Raw genomic sequence first — 18,396 nt, forward strand, 5'->3', positions numbered from 1 at the left:
CCATAGCTGACAAAATTTGTTCCTATGGTTGAGATGAATAACATATCTTGCTTTGCCTTGGGTATTAGTGGGCACATTGAAAGGTCTCTAAATATTAATAAAGTCTGGCTCACTACCCCCGGTTTTCACCTCAGAATGAAAATGTTTGAAGTAGTAAATCATATAAAGAACTGGAATGTATGTATTTTAATATCTGCATTTGGTATCTAGTTCCCTAGTAGTAATTATGCATTACTGGTTTTCAAGTGGGTTCTTCTGAGGAGGGACAAGCCATGGGCTCTCTTGAATAAACACAGAAGTGGCATTTGGTAACTTTACACAGTAGTACGATTCCTCCATAGGATGCCAGCGGGGCGGCTAGAAGCAGTGGATACACAGCCACTGTTCACTTTCACAGTTGACCAGCTGTGTCACTGTGAGTGTGTGCCTAAGTGCCGAGCCCAGCTCTACCGTTGTGACGTAGAGATAACACAGGTTATCTTCAGAGCAGGCAGATAAAATCAGTGGCAGAGAACATAGTCTTTAATAGTGGGTTTCTGAGAGAAGCAGGACACCTAACTTCATTCACACTGTCCATGTGTGTTTCATTATTAATCAGTTTCCAGGAAAGATAAATGCATAATCTTTACTCTCATTTCCTAGGAATTCACGGGTTCCTTCCTTCTTTCCTTTCCTTTTTTTTTGACTATACAGAATTTGAAGGTTTATTTTTAACCAGGATACACAGATGCACTTAATGTAACAGTACTTTTTGCAAAAATGGACTACATAACACTTGGAAAAAATTAGACAGCAGGTGTTTGAGTCTCAAACAGCCTTCAGAATGGAGGCAGGGAACATTTGGTGACCCTAGAGAGCTCTGCTGAGATGAACCACTACTGCATGGCTGCAGACTGCCCCGTGTTCACAGTGCTAAACAGAACTTCAGCCTTCTGAGTTGTGTTTCCCTGTTGATACACATAAATAAACACCCATTCTAAAGTCGTGGAAAAACTGCCTCAAATCCAGTCCTTTCAGACGGGTCTCGGTGCTCCAGGAAAACAGTCGGGTAGAACTCGGAAGCAGTCAAGATCCCCTTCGTAGTTTATGTATGTGTGTATGTATGTATGTGTGTGTACACATGTGCCATGAAATACATGGCGGTCAGAGGACACCTTAGGGGAGTTGGTGTCTCCTTCCATCATGTGGATCACACAGACAGAACTCAGGTTGTCAGGCTTGGGAGCAAGCACTTTACATGTGAGCTCTCCTGCCAGCCCCCCCCCAAAACCATTTTAAAATTAGTTTCTCTAGCCGGGCAGTGGTGGTACATGTCTAATCCCAGCACTCGGTAGGCAGGCAGATCTCTGAGTTCTAGGACAGCCAGGGCTGCACAGAGAAACCCTGTCTCAGAAAAGAAAGGAAGAAAATTAGTTTCTTTTGCTTGGCTGAGGTTTTATAATTAAACCGGTTAGTCCATTTGTCTTTCCAGGAGAAATAATGCTCGATGTTCCTAGTAAGTTGTTAGCTCCTGTGGGTCTGGAGAGATGACTTGGAGGTAGAACACTTGCTGCTTTTGCAAGAGACTGGAGTGTCCCAGCTTCAAGGGATCCAACACTCTCTCTGGTCCCCCTGGGCACTCACCCCCTTGTACAAGCCCACACAGACATACAGATGTGTGTGTCACCCTTGTGCAGGACCAGTCCTCTGCGTCGTTCTCATTTGAAAGCGTGTGTGCTGCCGGAGAGAGCACACGTTACAGATGCTGAAAAAGTTCTCAGTTCTCCCCTGGTAGATCTTCTAGACCTTCTTAAAGAGTGAAATGAAAATTCGGCCTCTGGTTCATTTGTGTTTAAACTGTGAATGTGTTCTCTCTTCAGGCATTTTAAATTATACCTGACATCAAGTACTGAACGCTTTTCGCAGAACTTCCGAGTCGTGGTGGTGGATGGGAAAAAGGAAAGCGAGTACAGTGTGAAATGGCAGGATTTCTTCAGCGGGCACGTGGTCGGTGAGTGCCTGGGCCGCTGGGTCCTGTGCTCCTCACTCTGCAGTGGCGGAGCACCTGACACAAACAGGAGGAAGGAGTGCTTGACCTCAGCCCGTGCTTGACAGGGTTTTCATTCATGATGCTTTGGACCTGAGATGAGGCAGACCGTCGAGGCAGCCGAAGCCTGTGGTGGAAGAGGCAGCTCACTTCATGGTGCCAGGAAGCATGGGGAAAAGAGAAAGGCGTGGGAATGACAGTCCTTCAGAGACGTTCCCCCATGACTGTTTCCAAGGAGATTCCACCTCCTAATTAGTCCACTCAGTTAAGAATCAGTTAACACTGGATCAATCCCTTGATGAAGTTAGAATCTAATAGTCTAACCGCCTTTCAAAAATCTAACTGGCAACCCAGCTTTGAACAGGCATTTTTAGATTTAAACCATCATAGGTCTCCAGCTTTAGCTTACTTACAAAAGTTCTCTCTATCTCTCTATCTATCTCTATCTCTATCTCTCTCTTTCCTTTTGTGGCTAGGTAAGGAAAGAGGTGTGATAGCATGCTGCGTGTTTTTATTTGAGCTATATACGTTTGGGAGCAGAAATATTCTGTCTGATAGGAGGGACAGTATTCTTTAGCTTGTTGTTTAGACAGCTTCCCCCCCTCCCTCTCTCCCTCCCTCCCTCCCTCCCAGGCTGGTCTCAAGTGTACTGTCGTCCAGTCCTGCATCAGTCTCTGAGGAGTGTGAAGCACTACTTTTCTCTGTGATAGGAAGGAAATGGGGCTGGCGGTGACGCACGCCTTTAATCCCAGCACTCGGAAGGCAGAGGCAGGCAAATCTCTGTGAGTTCAAGGCCAGCCTGGGCTACAGAGTGAGTTCCAGGACAGGCTCCAAAGCGACACAGAGAAGCCCTGTCTCGAAAAAACCAAGGGAAAGGAAAAAAAAGAAGGAAATGGGGCTGGAGAGATGGCTCAATGGTTAAGAGCACTGGCTGCTCTTCCAGAGGACCTGGGTTCTATTCCAAGCACCCACATGGAGGCTCACAGTCTCTAGTTCCTGGGGATACAACACTCTTCTGGCCTCTGAGGGAGGTGCAGGTGCAGACAACAGCCAAGCAAAACACCCATGTGCATAGAGTAGCGAGGGGAAGGGGGGGGGGGATGGTGTGGAAAGCTCCAAGTTACTGTTGGGATCTATATATTCCAGCGGGTGCTTCCTGTTTCCTTAGTTGTTGTTTATTTGTTTGTTTTTGAGGCTGGGTTTTTCTGTGTATCCCTGGTTGTCCTGGAATTTGCTCTGTAGACCAGGCTGGCCTCTTAACTCAGAGATCTGCCTGCTTCTGCCTCCTCTGAGTGCTGGGACTAAAGGCATGCAACACCACTACTTGGCTGTGTTACAGATATTTTTGATAATAAAAATACCTTCTTTTTTCCCCCAAGGTGAGCCTGACTCTAGGGTTCTAGCCCACATAGGCGATGGTGATGTTACAGTGAGAATCAACACGGATGGGGCAGAGTATAACGTGGAGGTGAGTCTGCATGGAAGAGGGCTGTGTTTGGGGAGGTCCCTTGTATCCCTTGTTGGCTTCTAACTGGCTATGTAGCTGAGGTTGGCTTTGAACTCCTGGTCCTTCTGCCTCTATTCCCACCTTCCTTACTTGGACATTGTCTTTCTTTCAGTAGCTTGTCTCTCTGATTTTTAAAAAGCTTCCTTGGAGTTGTTTTTTTTTTTACTCTTTGGGGGCCACCAGCCAGCTCCAAATAAGTACATGGAGACTTACTCTTACTAATGAATGCTTGGATTTAGCTTGGCTTGTTTCTCTTTAACTACATTTTACCTCCAGGCTTTTTACCTTTCTTTGTTTATATATCTTTCTTTCCTTCTTGCTCTGTGTAGGTCTCTAGTGCCCTCCTCTCCTTCTCCTGGTCTCACTCTTTGCTCTTTTCCCTAGACTTCCCCTCCTGTTTATTCTCTCTGCCCACCAGCCCGCCTATCCTTTCTCTGCTTAGCTATTGGCCGTTCAGCTGTTTATCAGACCAATCAGGTGCCTTAGGCAGGGAAAGTGAAACAGATGCAGCACATCTTTACATAATTAAACACACATCCTTACATCATTAACAAATGCAGCATAAAGTAACACATCTTTGCCTGGCTAAACAAATATTCCGTAACACTTCTTGGTTGTTTTAAGATGTTAAGGCAAGTTAAGTATGGTGGGTCACATATGTTATTCCACTTGGGAGGCTCAGGCAGGAGGATTGCCATGAGTTTTCTGCTTAGCACTCGGGAAAGCAGAGGCAGGAGGAATCACTGTGACCCAAGGCCAGCCTGGGGTAGATGGTGAGCTCTGAGCCAGTTTGAGCTACATAGGGAGACCCAGTTGCTGTGAGAAACCTAAATACATCATCCTGAATGCCTTGGTGGGGGTGCTAGAAATGGAGCCCAGGACATCTTCATTCCAGCTGAGTGCTTTACCATTGTGTGCATCCCTGGACCATACATTAAAAAGCAATTTGTTCATTTTTTAAAAAAAGATTTATTTATTTATTATGTATATAGAAGAGGGCGCCAGATCCCATTACAGATGGCTGTGAGCCACCATGTGGTTGCTGGGAATTGAACTCAGGACCTCTGGAAGAGCAGTTGGTGCTCTTAACCTCTGAGCCATCTCTCCAGCCCTAATTTGTTCATTTTTACTGTGTGTGCACCGGTGTATTGCCTGCATGTGTGTCTGTATGAGGGTATCAGATCTTGGAATTACAGACAGTTGTGAGCCGTCATGTGGGTGCTGGGAATTGAACCCAGGTCCACTGGAAGAGCAGCCAGTGCTCTTAACCACTGAGCCACCTCTTCAGCCCCTGAGCCTTACGTTTTGAGAATATTTTTCTACTTCTTTTTCTGTATGCATATGTGTACTAAGTGTGGCCATCCAGACTTCTTCCTGCAAAATGAAGGTTTTTTTAGTGAAGGCTCCCTGGTGGTTTAGCCAGTCCTCTGATGATGATCATTAATTGTGCTTTAATTTCTTCGAGTAGAATGTTCTAGAATGTGCAGCCTTGACCACACTTTCGGGCGTGTGTGTTGAGTTGGGGTGGTCTGGGTGACCAGTCCATAAGGCTTCCGTTGTTGTGTTGCTGCGTGTGTTTCTGAGGCTGGGTCTCCTGTGTGGCTCTGCAGGAGGCCGCTCCGCCTGTGTCGGCTTCGGCGGTCCAGCTCTGCAGCCGCCCCAGAATGTGTCTGCAGAAAGCCGTCCTAATGCGCATGAAGTGGTGTCTCACTCTGCATTTCCTTATCATATGTGCATAACTTTATGTCTGTGTTCGAAGTCCTTTATACGTTCTTCACAGCTGAGACTGGTGTATTTACGGAAAACTTCATTTTGTACTGTGGAAGCAGCCTCTTACGTGTGTGCCCTCAGAGTTGTGTGTCTGTGGGGAGCCATGCTTGAATTGCACTCTTCTGGCATCATTTAGATCTTGTGCTGGGGGTTGAAATCACAGATGAAAACAAACAAAAGCCTCCTTTCCCTGGAACTAGTAGAAGCTCTTGGCATATTGTTAAGAGCTTTCAATTGTCTCTTATAAAAAGGCTTTTGCTGTGTGTAAAAGCCGTCATGGTAAAAAGATGTCGGATGCCTGAATGTTGACGGAGTGGCGTGTAAGCTCCATGTGCATACGAGCGTCCCCTGACGCCACTCCAGCATGACTGCTGTAGCAATGCTGGAGTAGAGTAGGAGTTACAGAAATATTTACATGGAATTATTTATGGAAAAGGATAAAACAGTTTTTCTTCTTTACAAGTTTGTACAGAAATGTGCATAAAATACTAAGTAATTGAATTTATTTGTAGCATAGAAACTATAGGATAAAGCAAGTAATTCTTTAAGAAATAGTATTGCCCAAGAACAGAGTGTTGTGAAGATTTAATGTTTAGATGTTCTTGTTTTCTATTTCATCATATGTTTTCCTTTTTTAGCCACTTTGGAGGTTTGTTAATGATACTAAAGATAAAAGAATGTTAGTGTATAAGTCTGAAGATATCAAGGATGTTTCACGTTTGCAATCTCCAAAAGTGTGTGGCTATTTAAAAGCGGATAGTGAAGAGTTGCTTCCGAAAGGGCTCATAGACAGAGAGCCATCTGCAGGTAAGACTTAAAAATATATTTCAGATATGACATAAGTACATCACAGCAGTTTCCAATTTGTTAATTGATAAATATGGAATGACTATTAAGTAACTCTAGTGTTTGGTTTGAAAATACAGTTTTGTTACAGAAACTTCTAATTCTTTTTCTGTTATGTCATAGTTGAAAACACTAGAAAAAAATAGTGTCTTAAAAGATCCAGAGGAAAGATACAGTGAAATAATCTAAGTTCTTTACTGGTAGACCTTCAGAAGTGTCAAAGTACTATTTTTGAAAAGGAGTCTTTATCTCTTGTAAGAGATTAATTGGGTGAGAAAATAGTTTTGTGGTGTTTGAAATACACAGAGACTATCAGTCACGAACACATCTATTTGGGGTCGGTAAAAACAAAAGAAACTGTTTTGGAGGGGGTGTTCTTCTGTCTCCATTTTATTGACTGATTGGTTGGTTGTTTGGTTATTTTTGAGACAGGATTTCTTTGTGTAGCCCTAGCTGTCCTGGAACTTCCTCTATAGACCAGGCTGGCCTTGAACTCACAGAGATTCCCCCTGGCTCTGCCTCCTAAGTGCTGGGATTAAAGGTGTGCACTACCACCTGATAAATACATTCTTAACAATAGATTATTTGATTAAAAATGGCCGGGCGTTGGTGGCGCATGCCTTTAATCCCAGCACTCGGGAGGCAGAGCCAGGTGGATCTCTGTGAGTTCGAGGCCAGTCTGGTCTACCAAGTTCCAGGAAAGGCGCAAAGCTACACAGAGAAACCCTGTCTCGAAAAAACAAAAAAACAAAAAAATAAAAAAAATGTTTTATTAACAAAGACTAATCTTAAACTTTCTACTATATGGATTCATTTGTAGCTGTGTATGTATATAGTTTCCTTTAAAAAGTGAGGCTCCCAGACTGACAAGTCTGATTGTCTTAGTGTGCTTTCTATTCCTGTGATAAATACCATGAACAAAAGCAACTTGTGGGTTGGGGATTTAGCTCAGTGGTAGAGCACTTGCCTAGCAAGCACAAGGCCCTGGGTTCGATCCTCAGCTCCAAAAAAAAAAAAACAACAACAACAACAAAAAGCAACTTGTGGAGGAGAGATTTTATTCTGTCTCATAATTTACAGTCCATTATAAAGGGAAGTCAGGAACTTAAGGCAGGAACTGAAGCAGAGACTATGGAGGCAATTGTGACTTCTTGGTTAGCGCCTCATGGCTCCCTCAACTTGTTTGGTTGGTGGTTTTTCAAGACAGGGTTTCTCTGTGCAGCTGGGCTGTCCTGGAATTTGTTCTGTAGACCAGGCCTTGAATTTAGGTCTCTTGAGTGCTGGGATTGAAGGCTTGCACTACTGGCTTTAGCTTGTTCTTTTATACAGCCCAAGACCCCCTGCCCAGGGGTGGCACCACTCACACAGGCTTCCCTGTAGATCATTAATCAAGACAGTGCTCAGCAGACTTGCCTCCAAGCCAGTCAAATGGAGGTGTTTGCTCAGTTGAGGTTCCCTCTTCCCAATGGACCCTCGGGCGGTGTGAAGTTGACAAACCACTGAACATGAGTATGTCTGTGAATGTATTTCTCTATATACATGTGTTATTGACAGGTAATCAGATGGATATGTGTGTGCACCTACATACTCAGAAATCTTTGCTTGTGAGTAATAGACAGACCTGCTTATGTCAGGGAGCTGAGAAGATTGCAGCCTTGCACTGCTGATTGTAGAGACACCCCCAAACACCCAGGATTGCTTGATTTTTGTTTATTATAAACAAGGTTTGCTCTCCAGCTCACGATGGCCGTCCCCTTGCCTCAGCTTCCTAAGTGCTGGGATTGCAGACTTGTGCCATCACACCTGGCTCCATGTGACTTAGTTTTTTTGTTTGTTTGTTTGTTTTTGAGCTGAGGATCAAACCCAGGGCCTTGTGCTTGCTAGGCAAGCGCTCTACCACTGAGCTAAATTCCCAACCCGCGACTTAGTTTTAATGTATGATTACCTAGGCCTTTTTACCTTTTGATTAATTCGTGGAATTCTAGAAGAAAATGACCTGTAGCATCATTGCCTAGTAATTATTTTACTGTATTAAACATTTGTGAAAATCTTTTCCTTGTATGGTGGTAGGGTTTGAACTAGGGTCTTACATATCCCAAGCCCCCTTGGTTTTAAATTCAGCAGTTTTAAACCTTATGTTACTTTTTACTTTCTGTCTTTTTCCAAATATTATTATTATTATTATTATTATTATTATTATTATTATTATTATTCTTCAACATACCATTAAGAACAGATATGATGATGCATGGCTATTATCCCAGTACTTGGAGGGTGGAGGCTGGAAGATCATGAGTTGAGGGTCATCCTTGGCTACATAGTGAATCCAAGATCAGCCAAGGCTGTGTGAGACCCTGTTTCCACTCTTCCCTCAGAAAAGAAAAAGATACCTTTAATGATACTGAACTTAAATAACGTTTGTTTCAGAAACATAATAGAACTAAGTGTTACTATAAAACCCTCCTTGTTTTGGTGAATTTTAATTTAATAGTGCATACAAATTCATATTAGAGTTTGTTCGTCGAGTGAAGAGACGAGCTGAGCCTAACCCCTTGAAGAACACTTGTAAGTTACTGGTGGTAGCAGATCATCGATTCTATAAGTACATGGGCCGAGGAGAGGAGAGCACCACCACCAATTACTTAGTAAGTATTTGATGATGCACAGGGTGTTCAGCAAGTCATTCATGTGCTGAATTCATCTGTTAGGAGAGGCTGCAGAATTTACAACTTAAAGAAACCAGGCCTGCTCCAGACACTGTTATTTCCTTTCTGTTACTTTGAGAGCATTTACTAGGAGCTTCCATTTCTATATAGAAACTACAGTTTCAGGAGTATGAGAATGCATTTTGCTTTAAAATTACTATTTTCTGTATATTAGACTTTTTCTACAGACTAAATTAGGGAAAGTTTATAATGTAGTCCCTTTACAGCTCTTTACAAACGTTAGTATCACATGCATAGATTTATACTTCCGAATAAGAAATAGGTAAGTGTATGAACTTGTGTATTTTCTGATTGTATCTATATTCCAGAGGTTTTATCACTGTCTCATTAAAGAGATGGTCTTGGGATATGAAACAGTGAGACATTCACGGCCATAGTTAACCCTAGGCAGAGGTAGGAAGGACAGATGAAAGAGGTGCTAATACTCAATTACTTTTTGTGCCTGCTAAGCAAGGGCTCTTGCACTGAGATGTATCCCCTGACATGTTCCACTGACATGGAACTTTTAGCATCAGCTACGAAATTTTTAAAGTCAAGCAGATGATTTTTTTCCAGGACTTTTTTTTTTTCTCAGCATGACCCCATTTATCTTTGGTAACTTGGCACTGAGGAAAATGTTGTCATTGAGGGAATAAAAGAGAATACAGCTATTCATGACCCAGTAGCCCAGAGCAGCAGACGGCTTTCTAAGTGCCTCCTTCTCATTCTCTCCATTTCGTTCCGACCTCCCTCAGCCCCTTTCCTCTCCTTGTGCTGTATGGGCGAGTTTGTTAGGAGAAGCGTGGGAGTCGTTGATGCTTGTTCCCAAGAAGAGTCTTTCTTGAAGAATTCTCATCTGGGTTTGTGTTACTACAAGGACTCCCTGTGTTTCACTTCTTCGTGTCGGATGCCATGAAGGCCCTCTCTGTTTTTGTTTTTTAAGACAAGGTTTTTCTGTGTGGCCCTGGCTGTCCTAGAACTCTGGACACCAGGTTGGCCTGGAACTCCCAGAGATACCCGCCTGCCTCTGCCTCCTGAGTGCTGGGATTAAAGATGTGCACCACTGCTGCCTGGTTCTTTCTTTATTTTTATTTTTATTCTTTTTATTTCTCAATACAGAATTTCTCTGTGTAGCCTTGGCTGTCCTGGAACTTGCTCTGTAGACCAGGCTGTCCTGGAACTCATGAGACCTCTGCCTCCCGAGTGCTGGGATTAAAGGTGTGCACTGCCATTGCCCAGTATGAGGTCAACATTTTCTTTTTCTTTTAAAATATTTATTTTATGTACTTTGGGGTTTTGCTTGTATGTATGTCTGTATGAGGGTTTCATATCCCCAGAAGTGGAGTTACAGACAGTGGGTGTTGGGAATTGAACCTGGGTCCTTTGGAAGAGCAGCCAGTTTGAGCCATCTCTCCAGCCCCGAGGTCAACTTTTTCACAGTGCATTTCTCTTGCTACGTAAAGCAAAGAACGGTTTCTTCATAACGGAAACAAACCTGTTAACCATTTTTTGAATAGATAAAGATTCCTCTTTGAGAAAAGATAAGTGGTTCATTTTTTGATTATTTCTGATGTACTTATTATGCTCCGCCTCTATCGTGTGCACGTAAGTGCGTGTGTACACACACATGTGCCCATTCACACAGAAAACATGTATACACATACATGTATCCCCCACACGCAAAGAAATGGGGACAAAAGAAAGCACTATCACCATTTTACCTGTTTTAGGGCCCCTCTTAAGGCACTCCTGACACAGAAACTGGCTACTTCTTAGACTTCCTGATAGATTTTTTATAGTTGACTGGGACGGTGTATTTAACAAGCCTGAGGTTGTGTAGACAGTGACATTCGTGTAGCAGTGTTTTAAGTTTGGCTCTAGGGGGTAACTTCTCTAGTAGACCCATTAGTGAGAAAGACTCGTTTTTTTGATGCAGGTTCTCACAGTCAGTCTTACATTTTTCTCCATTAGATGTTTATTCCAGGAGATGTTATTACATTGTAACAAGTGATAGAGTTCTACATAACTTCATCTTTTATATTCACAGATAGAGCTGATTGACCGAGTTGATGACATATATCGGAACACTTCGTGGGATAATGCGGGCTTTAAAGGTTATGGAGTACAGATAGAACAGGTATTTATCAATAGTAGGCCTTGTGTTGATCCATGAGCTTCCACAAAGTAAATATTTTTATTTTTTTTCCAAAACCCTAAACTTACCTTAACATTCATCACAGATATTCTCATTTGTGATCATTTTCCCCCCCTTTTTCGGGCTGAGGACAGAACCCAGGGCCTGGCACTTGCTAGTCAAGCGCTCTACCACTGAGCTAAATCCCCAACCCCTTTGTGATCTTTTTAAATGATGCATTGTGTTGAATTTTTGGTTTACAGTCCTAGATGATAAAGTTTCTCTCCTGAGGGTTGTTTTAGGAATGAAACCTGTTAATGCTATTACATCCTCATCTGTTAATGATGGCGCTTGGCTTTAGTGTTTCTTTTCCTCTGATTATGCTTCAGTCTCTAGTTAGAATTCTAGTACACAAATGAGGAATGACAGGATATCCTTTTTTTCTTCTTCTCCTTTTTTTTCTTTTTTCTTTCTTTCTTTTTTTTTGTTTTCGAGACAGGCTTTCTCTAGTTTGGAGCCTGTCCTGGATCTCGCTTTGGAGACCAGGCTGGCCTCGAACTCACAGAGATCCACCTGCCTCTGCCTCCTGAGTGCCAGGATTAAAGGTGTGTGCCACCACTGCCCAGCTAACAGGATATTCTAATTTTGTGCTCACTGTATCTCTGAGAAGAATTAAAAAGAGAGATTCTGATGAAAAGTAGAAAGTATTGGGGAAAAACAATCCTATAATTTTGAACCCATAGTCAGGAAATTTACTCAAGAGTTCAATGCAGCGGAGGGTTCGTACCCAGCAGTAGATCTCTTCTCCAGCTGCTAGGCTGGTACAGCATGGCTGCCAGTGCTACACTAATCACACTACACTAACCGTCACACTTAGTCTCAGTAAAAGCTGACCTTGGTGGTTTGGAAATTGAGTATTGCTTTGGAAAAAAATACATATTTTGATAAGAATGTTTTCAGGTTCTTTGTATTAAACCATATAGTTTTGCAGGTTATAGTGTATAAAATTGAGAGATTTAAAAAAAAAAATGGCAGACAGCTGGGTGGTGACGTCACAACCTAAAATCCCAGCACTTGGTAGACAGAGGCAGATGGATCTCTGTGAGTTTGAGGCCACCAGCCTCGTCAACAAAGTGAGTCCCAGGATAGCCAGGGCAGTTACACAGAGACCCTGTCTCAAAAAACAAACAAAAAGGCAAACTACAAAAGGACAAAAGAATGGCTTATCTTGACATGGTGGTGCATGCCTGTAATTCTAGTTCTTGGCAGGCAGAGGCAGCCTGTCATATTGAGTTCTAGGTCAGTCAGGGCTTGTCTTCCAGATGTTGTGCACAAATAAGCCTGTATTCAACACACTGGCAACATGCTGCACACTCTTGGCCTTTTGGTTTTTTATTATATGCTTTATTGAATATAATTCCCTATTGATAATGTAAAGCAGACTTACTGGTTTTTAAAATCACTGCTATGTGTAGCTATAAAACTATTTAAAAAAGCTTATAAAAAGAGCTGTAAAAACTGCAGGATTTTTGGGATCAGTAAATAGTTCCCTTTTGCCTTAGGAACTTGGAAACAATTGAACATAGCAATATAGGAAATAGAAATGTAATTTAGGTGTGGAGTCATGGCTTTCGGATGATTCTTACCACAACTGACTTTGACCTTCCCCAGGAAGCTTACCATAGTGTTGGTGCAGACAGAGGGGAGGCCAGATACTGCTGAGCCGAGCACGGCTTCTGTCCTTGTCCCAAAGTCCTGAAACCTTTCTTCCTTTCTTCTTAGTGGCTTTAATGGGAACTTAAACATGCATGCAAAGAGAAGCTCCAATTTTTTATAGTCCTGTACTTAGAGTACAGAAGTGATGTTCATCCTAATCTTTCATTTTTAGATTACTGACTATAATTGTAATAAATCCCTAAGCTCATGTAACCCAGGTTCTCTTTTAAATACATGTGGAGATTTAGTGCATTTCTAACTTTATAATAATTCACTGACATGCTTTTCTATACCATATGCTTCTCAGTTTGTTTTGGACCTTGAATGTTTGAGCTAAAGAATTTGGGTTGTAAAACATTTTTTATAGGAATAGATAGTTGAGTGTTTGTGAGTGTGTGTGTGTGTGCGCTTGTGCGTTCAAGTGTGTGTATATGAGTGCATGGGTATGGCTTTGTGTGTTTATTCTTTGAGACAGGCTTTGGCTATGTAATCCAGATTGCCCTTGAACTAGTAGTGACTGACCTGTGCTCCATCTCAGCCTACCAAGTGCCAAGGTTATATAGATGCTGATTTTTTAAATTAATATATATTTATATGTTATAGAAGGTTGTGAACTTGCATGTGGGTGCTGGGGATCAAACCTGGGTCCTGAGTAAGAACAAGTGCTCTTAGTTGCTGCTGAGGTCTCTCCAGCGCTCAGTTGCTGTTTTTGGTCTTGGTTTTGTTTTTATTTTTGAGGCAGGGTCTTTCCAGACAGCCCTGGTTGTCCTGGAACACATTGTGTATACTGAGCTAGCTTCCAACTAAGGTGTGTGCCACATGCCTGGCCAGGAGCTCTTTTTTTTAAAGATCTATGTATTTATTATGTGTACAATGTTCTGTCTGCACAAGTCCCTGCAGGCCAGAAGAGGGCACAGATCTCATTATAGATGGTTGTGAGCCACCATATGGGTGCTGGGATTTGAACTCAGGACCTTTGGAAGAGCAAGCAGTGCTCTTAACCTCTGAGCCATCTCTCCAGCCCTGGTGCTCCTTTTTTTTTTTTTTTTTTTTTTTTTTTTTTTTTTTTTGAAGTGATGAAATAATGCAGTAAACGTCTTAGGATGCTTTGGAATTGTCCTAAGTGTGTTCTCTCTTAAGTATAGATTCGAATTCTTAAGTCTCCACAAGAGGTAAAACCTGGTGAAAGACATTTCAATATGGCCAAAAGTTACCCAAACGAAGAAAAAGATGCTTGGGATGTGAAGATGTTGCTGGAGGTAGGTGCCGCTCTGCAGTTTTTAATTTCTAGTGGGAAGCTGTATCTGTATCTGTACTAGAGAAGGGGCATGTAGAAACCTTCATATCTTTGAGCACCTAATTCAGCCCAATGGGTCTTCTCGGGAAAATACCATGAATAGACAGCCTGTAAACTCTGACTGTTCTGTGCCTCAGGTCTCTCTGAAACTTAACCACAAGGTTTTTAGAGCAGTACTTCCCACAGAAGTGAACATGTATTGACCAATACAAGTATAACTTGAGAACTTCAGAAATTTAAACATCTTATGTTCATTCTGCTAATAAATTTGAAGAGTGTTAGCACCCTGTGTGCATTCTTACCTTAGTATACTGCTATATGAGTCCAGTGTCTGACTGCATATTACTGCTGTATTGTAAATTATATGTTAAATTTTCGAGACAGGGTTTCTCTGTGTAGCTTTGCGCCTTTCTTGGAACTCGCTTTGTAGACCAGGCTGGCCTCGAACTCACAGAGATCTGCCTGCCTCTGTCTCCCAAGTGCTGGGATTAAAGGTGTGCACTACCAACGCCCGGCCAGGTAGGTTGTATTTTTTAATCTCATAGATTCAACAATGTATTGGTTCAGGTAGTAGGCTAATACAGATTTTTTGCTTATGCACCCACAAGACCAAAATTAAGTTTCAATCTTGAGTGGAATTAAAGGATTTGTTTGTTTGTTTATGTGTTAGAATCATTTTTTCCCCTAGATTGAGACCCATTATGTGTTATGTCTGTTTATACTGGTTTATGTAATTTGGTCTGCCAGCCACCCTGAGGGAGATTGAGACAGTATCTTTTTGTTTTGTTTTGTTTTTTGATTTTTGTTTTTCTGAGTCAAGGTTTCTCTGTGTAGTCCTGACCTGGATCTCGCTCTGTAGACCAGGCTGGCCTCAAACTCAGAGATCCGACTGCCTCTGCCTCACTAGTGTTGGGGTTAAAGGCGCTCAGTATTGTTGCTTTTTTTTTTTTTTTTTGGAGCTGAGGATCGAACCCCGGGCCTTGCGCTTGCTAGCCAAGCGCTTGGAGCTAAATCCCCAACCTCTGTATTGTTGCTTTTGCGATAAGTCTCTGCAAATGGACTCAGTTCCTACTAACAGAGTACCACATCCTGGGGGACTTAAGCCACTGGTGTTTATTTTCTCGTAGTTCTGGAGGCCAGTGGTACAGGCTAGAGGTATTGGCAGGATTGGTTTCTGCTTAGGCCTCTCTTTAGTGTGCTGATGTCTCCCTCTGTGTATGTCTGGGTCCTTATCCTCAGGAAGACATAGGTGATGCTGGAGATACAGTCCTTGTGTGGCGCATGCTAGCATCCCTGTGCCCTGCATTTGCATCCAGCACTGCAAAGCAACCAAGGAACAAACCTGCCTCAGGAAACAGGTCATCTGTAATTAGGGCCCGGGAATATATCCTCACTGGACCTCACTTGCTTCTGTAAAGGCTCTGTCTCCAAATACAGCTGTGTTCTGAGTTAGTCAGGGCTAGAACATTAATATATGAGCTTTGTGGTGACCACAGTTCATCCCATTCATCAGGTGTAGATGTCTTGTCCTGGGTTAGGCATTGGGGTAAGCCCGAGCAGCCAGACTTCCTGATTGCCGAGACAGCTGACCCACCACACTGCTTCCTGTGGGCCCAAATGTGCGCCTTCCATCTTTTTCCCTCAGCCCCCAGAGGAGGCCTGGAGTCTCACTCACCCCTGTTGCCAAGGGACTGTTAAGGTCCCAGACAGCTAGCTGTCCGTTATTCTGTACATGGATTCTCTGATCTTTTATTTTACATGTGTGAGTATATATGCTAAGACAGGATCTCACAAATTGGCCTTGAACTTACAGAGTTCCAACCACCTCTGCCTCCCAAGGGCTAGCCTTAAACATTTTCAAATGTCAACGATTCTTTTCTTTTTAAACTTTTAAAGTTTTTGGATTGTTAGGGTAGGAAAATAAAGGACACTGAAGTAAGGCCTGTGGGGGGTGGCAGGGTGGAGGTTGGGGAAATGAATCGGCAGTGTTCTTTAGAAGGCTTTATGTCCTTTGTTTGTACCATACAAATAGTATGTCTGCTTTTCTGTAAACTCATATTTATAAATTTTTAAAATAATTTTTACAATTGTAATTTATAAAATTTAAGTAAAAATTTTTACCAGCCCAAATAATTAACAATAAAATAATCTCTGCACAGTGTGTTAAACTATTGAAATACTTTGACCTGCTGTAGCATGGGGCTGCAATCTCTCTGGAATTGGGTGGGCTGTACTAGTCTTTACTAGGTCTCTGTGTGGAAGTCAGAGTCCATGAAAAGGTGCCTAAGTACCCACCACCCCCATGACCACTGTGCTTTACCTGCTGGATGGCTGTGAACCCCAGGGAAAGAAAGCATATTGTTTTGTAAGAACCTGTAGGTGCTAGTGTAGAGTTGCAACTGTTGTGTGATGTTTTGGTGGTGTTCTGACAAAGCTTGCCTGGAGATCAGAGGGAGGAGCTAACCACTAATTAACCTAGAGGCCAGGCGGTGGTGGCTCAGGCCTTTGATCCCAGCACAATTGGGAGGTGGAGACAGGAATATAAGGTGGGTGGAGACAGGATTGCGCCCCCATTTGGTCGGAGGATCTGGAGAGGTAAGAAGTCACTAGTGGGTCTGGAGAGATGGCTCAGTGGTTAAGAGCATTGGCAGCTCTTTCAAGACCCTGAGTTCAATTCCCAGCAACCACATGGTGGCTCACAGCTATCTGTAATTGGATCTGATGCCCTCTTCTGGCCTGCAGGTGTACATTTAGATAGAGCACCATATGCATAAAATGAATAAATAAATGTTTAGGAAAAAAAAAAAGTCACTAGTGGCTGCTGCTCTGCTCCTCTGATCTTCCAGGTTATTACCCCCATAGTTGACTCCTGGTTTTATTGATAAGACTAATTAGGATCAGGTTTCATGCAGCTGCTCTGTAATATGTAGCCTGAATCTGGCAGAATGGTAATCTAATTAAGAATACTCTCTCTTTAAAGCAATTTAGCTTTGATATAGCTGAAGAAGCATCCAAAGTCTGCCTGGCTCATCTTTTCACGTACCAGGACTTTGACATGGGAACTCTTGGATTAGCTTATGTGGGTTCTCCCAGAGCCAACAGTCACGGAGGGGTTTGCCCAAAAGGTGAGTGTGCTTGGCATGGTCAGGACACTGAGAGACGAAAGAGAAAGCCGATTGGGTTATGTTTCAGTTCTGTGTTTACAAGGCACCTTTTGTCTGTTTTCTTGTTCCCTTAGCTTACTACAGCCCAGGTGGGAAGAAAAACATCTATTTGAATAGTGGTCTGACTAGTACAAAAAATTATGGTAAAACCATCCTTACAAAGGTATGTTCCTCGATTTTTTTTAAAAGAACTTTATTAAAAAAATGTTTTTACATTTGTGTGTGTGTGTATATGTGTTGTGCGCACGTGTGAGTGCCCATGCGCAAGTGTGTACAGCATGGGTCCCTGTAGATCCAAAGAGTGTTGGATCTGCTGGAGTTGTAATAGGTGGCCCTGACCCTTCTGATAGCGGCATTGGGAATTGATCATGCAGCCTCTGGAAGAGCCGCACATGTTTTAACCACTGAGCCAGCTCTCCAGCCTGCTTTTGTGTCTTGTCTTTAAAAAGGACAGATTTAGAGTGCTTTGCGTTAGAATCTGAGCTACATATTTATACTGGTATCTTTTAAAAAGTAATCATACTTGGTTGATAGTGTGGCTGGGTGTGTTCGGTCCTTCCAGATTTGAAGGCATTGCTCCATTGTCTACTGGCATTCATGTGCTGTTAAGAAGAGTATGAGATCTTAGCCTCAATCTGTAACCTTTTTTTCCTAAGAGATTTTTATATCTTGTTTTGGGGTCTGGAGATGTAGCTCTGTTAGTGGAGTGTTTGCCTAGCATGTAGCATATAAAACCAGGGATGGTGATGCACACCTACAACCCCAGCCCTTGGGGGTAGAGGCGGAGGATCAACATTTCAAGATTGTCCTCAGCTTCATAGTACCAAGGCCAGCTTGGTACCTGAGACTGTCTCAAAATACAAAACAAAAAACTCATTCCTGAGTAGTTATATCTGTTCAAATATGCTTTGCTACAAATAATAGAAGATACAGTAAGCAGTAGTGGTGTAAACAGGGGCTTATTTTTCTGAGTTACTTACCTGAGATAGCCTTCCCCAGGTTACACTTGGACATTCAAAAATGCTCTCAGTCTGGGTCTCCCTGGCTTCCCTTTAGCCTTTCTGAACACAATCCCCCTGTCCTCATGCTGTGGCCTCATAGGCACAGGTGGTTCTTGTCTCTCTTGTAGAGAGGAGGAGAAAGTCTAGAGCTTCTACCAAAGCTTTTCTACAAGCCTCATCCGTCATTTTCCTGTTATGCCTCCCTGGACACATGAATGTCCTTAGTACCA

General features: G+C 42.7%; 1 protein-coding gene across 3 annotated transcripts in view; it reads left to right on the top strand.

Moving 5' to 3' along the window:
* Window positions 1-18,396, top strand: part of Adam17 (ADAM metallopeptidase domain 17) — a 49,269-nt gene that overhangs the window by 16,517 nt on the left and 14,356 nt on the right. The window contains exons 3-10 of one of the 3 annotated variants that reach the window (XM_036170993.1): window positions 1,860-1,990; window positions 3,406-3,494; window positions 5,942-6,110; window positions 8,641-8,794; window positions 10,902-10,991; window positions 13,845-13,963; window positions 16,982-17,126; window positions 17,240-17,328. In XM_036170993.1, the coding sequence (XP_036026886.1) occupies window positions 13,904-13,963; window positions 16,982-17,126; window positions 17,240-17,328 (294 nt within the window). In that variant the 5' untranslated portion in view covers window positions 1,860-1,990; window positions 3,406-3,494; window positions 5,942-6,110; ... (1 more) ...; window positions 10,902-10,991; window positions 13,845-13,903. The remainder of the gene's footprint in view (window positions 1-1,859; window positions 1,991-3,405; window positions 3,495-5,941; window positions 6,111-8,640; window positions 8,795-10,901; window positions 10,992-13,844; window positions 13,964-16,981; window positions 17,127-17,239; window positions 17,329-18,396) is intronic. The other 2 variants (XM_036170992.1, XM_036170991.1) reach the window with 2 other exon arrangements.

This window comes from Onychomys torridus, chromosome 21 (genome assembly GCF_903995425.1).
Source record: "Onychomys torridus chromosome 21, mOncTor1.1, whole genome shotgun sequence".
Lineage (NCBI taxonomy): Eukaryota > Metazoa > Chordata > Mammalia > Rodentia > Cricetidae > Onychomys > Onychomys torridus.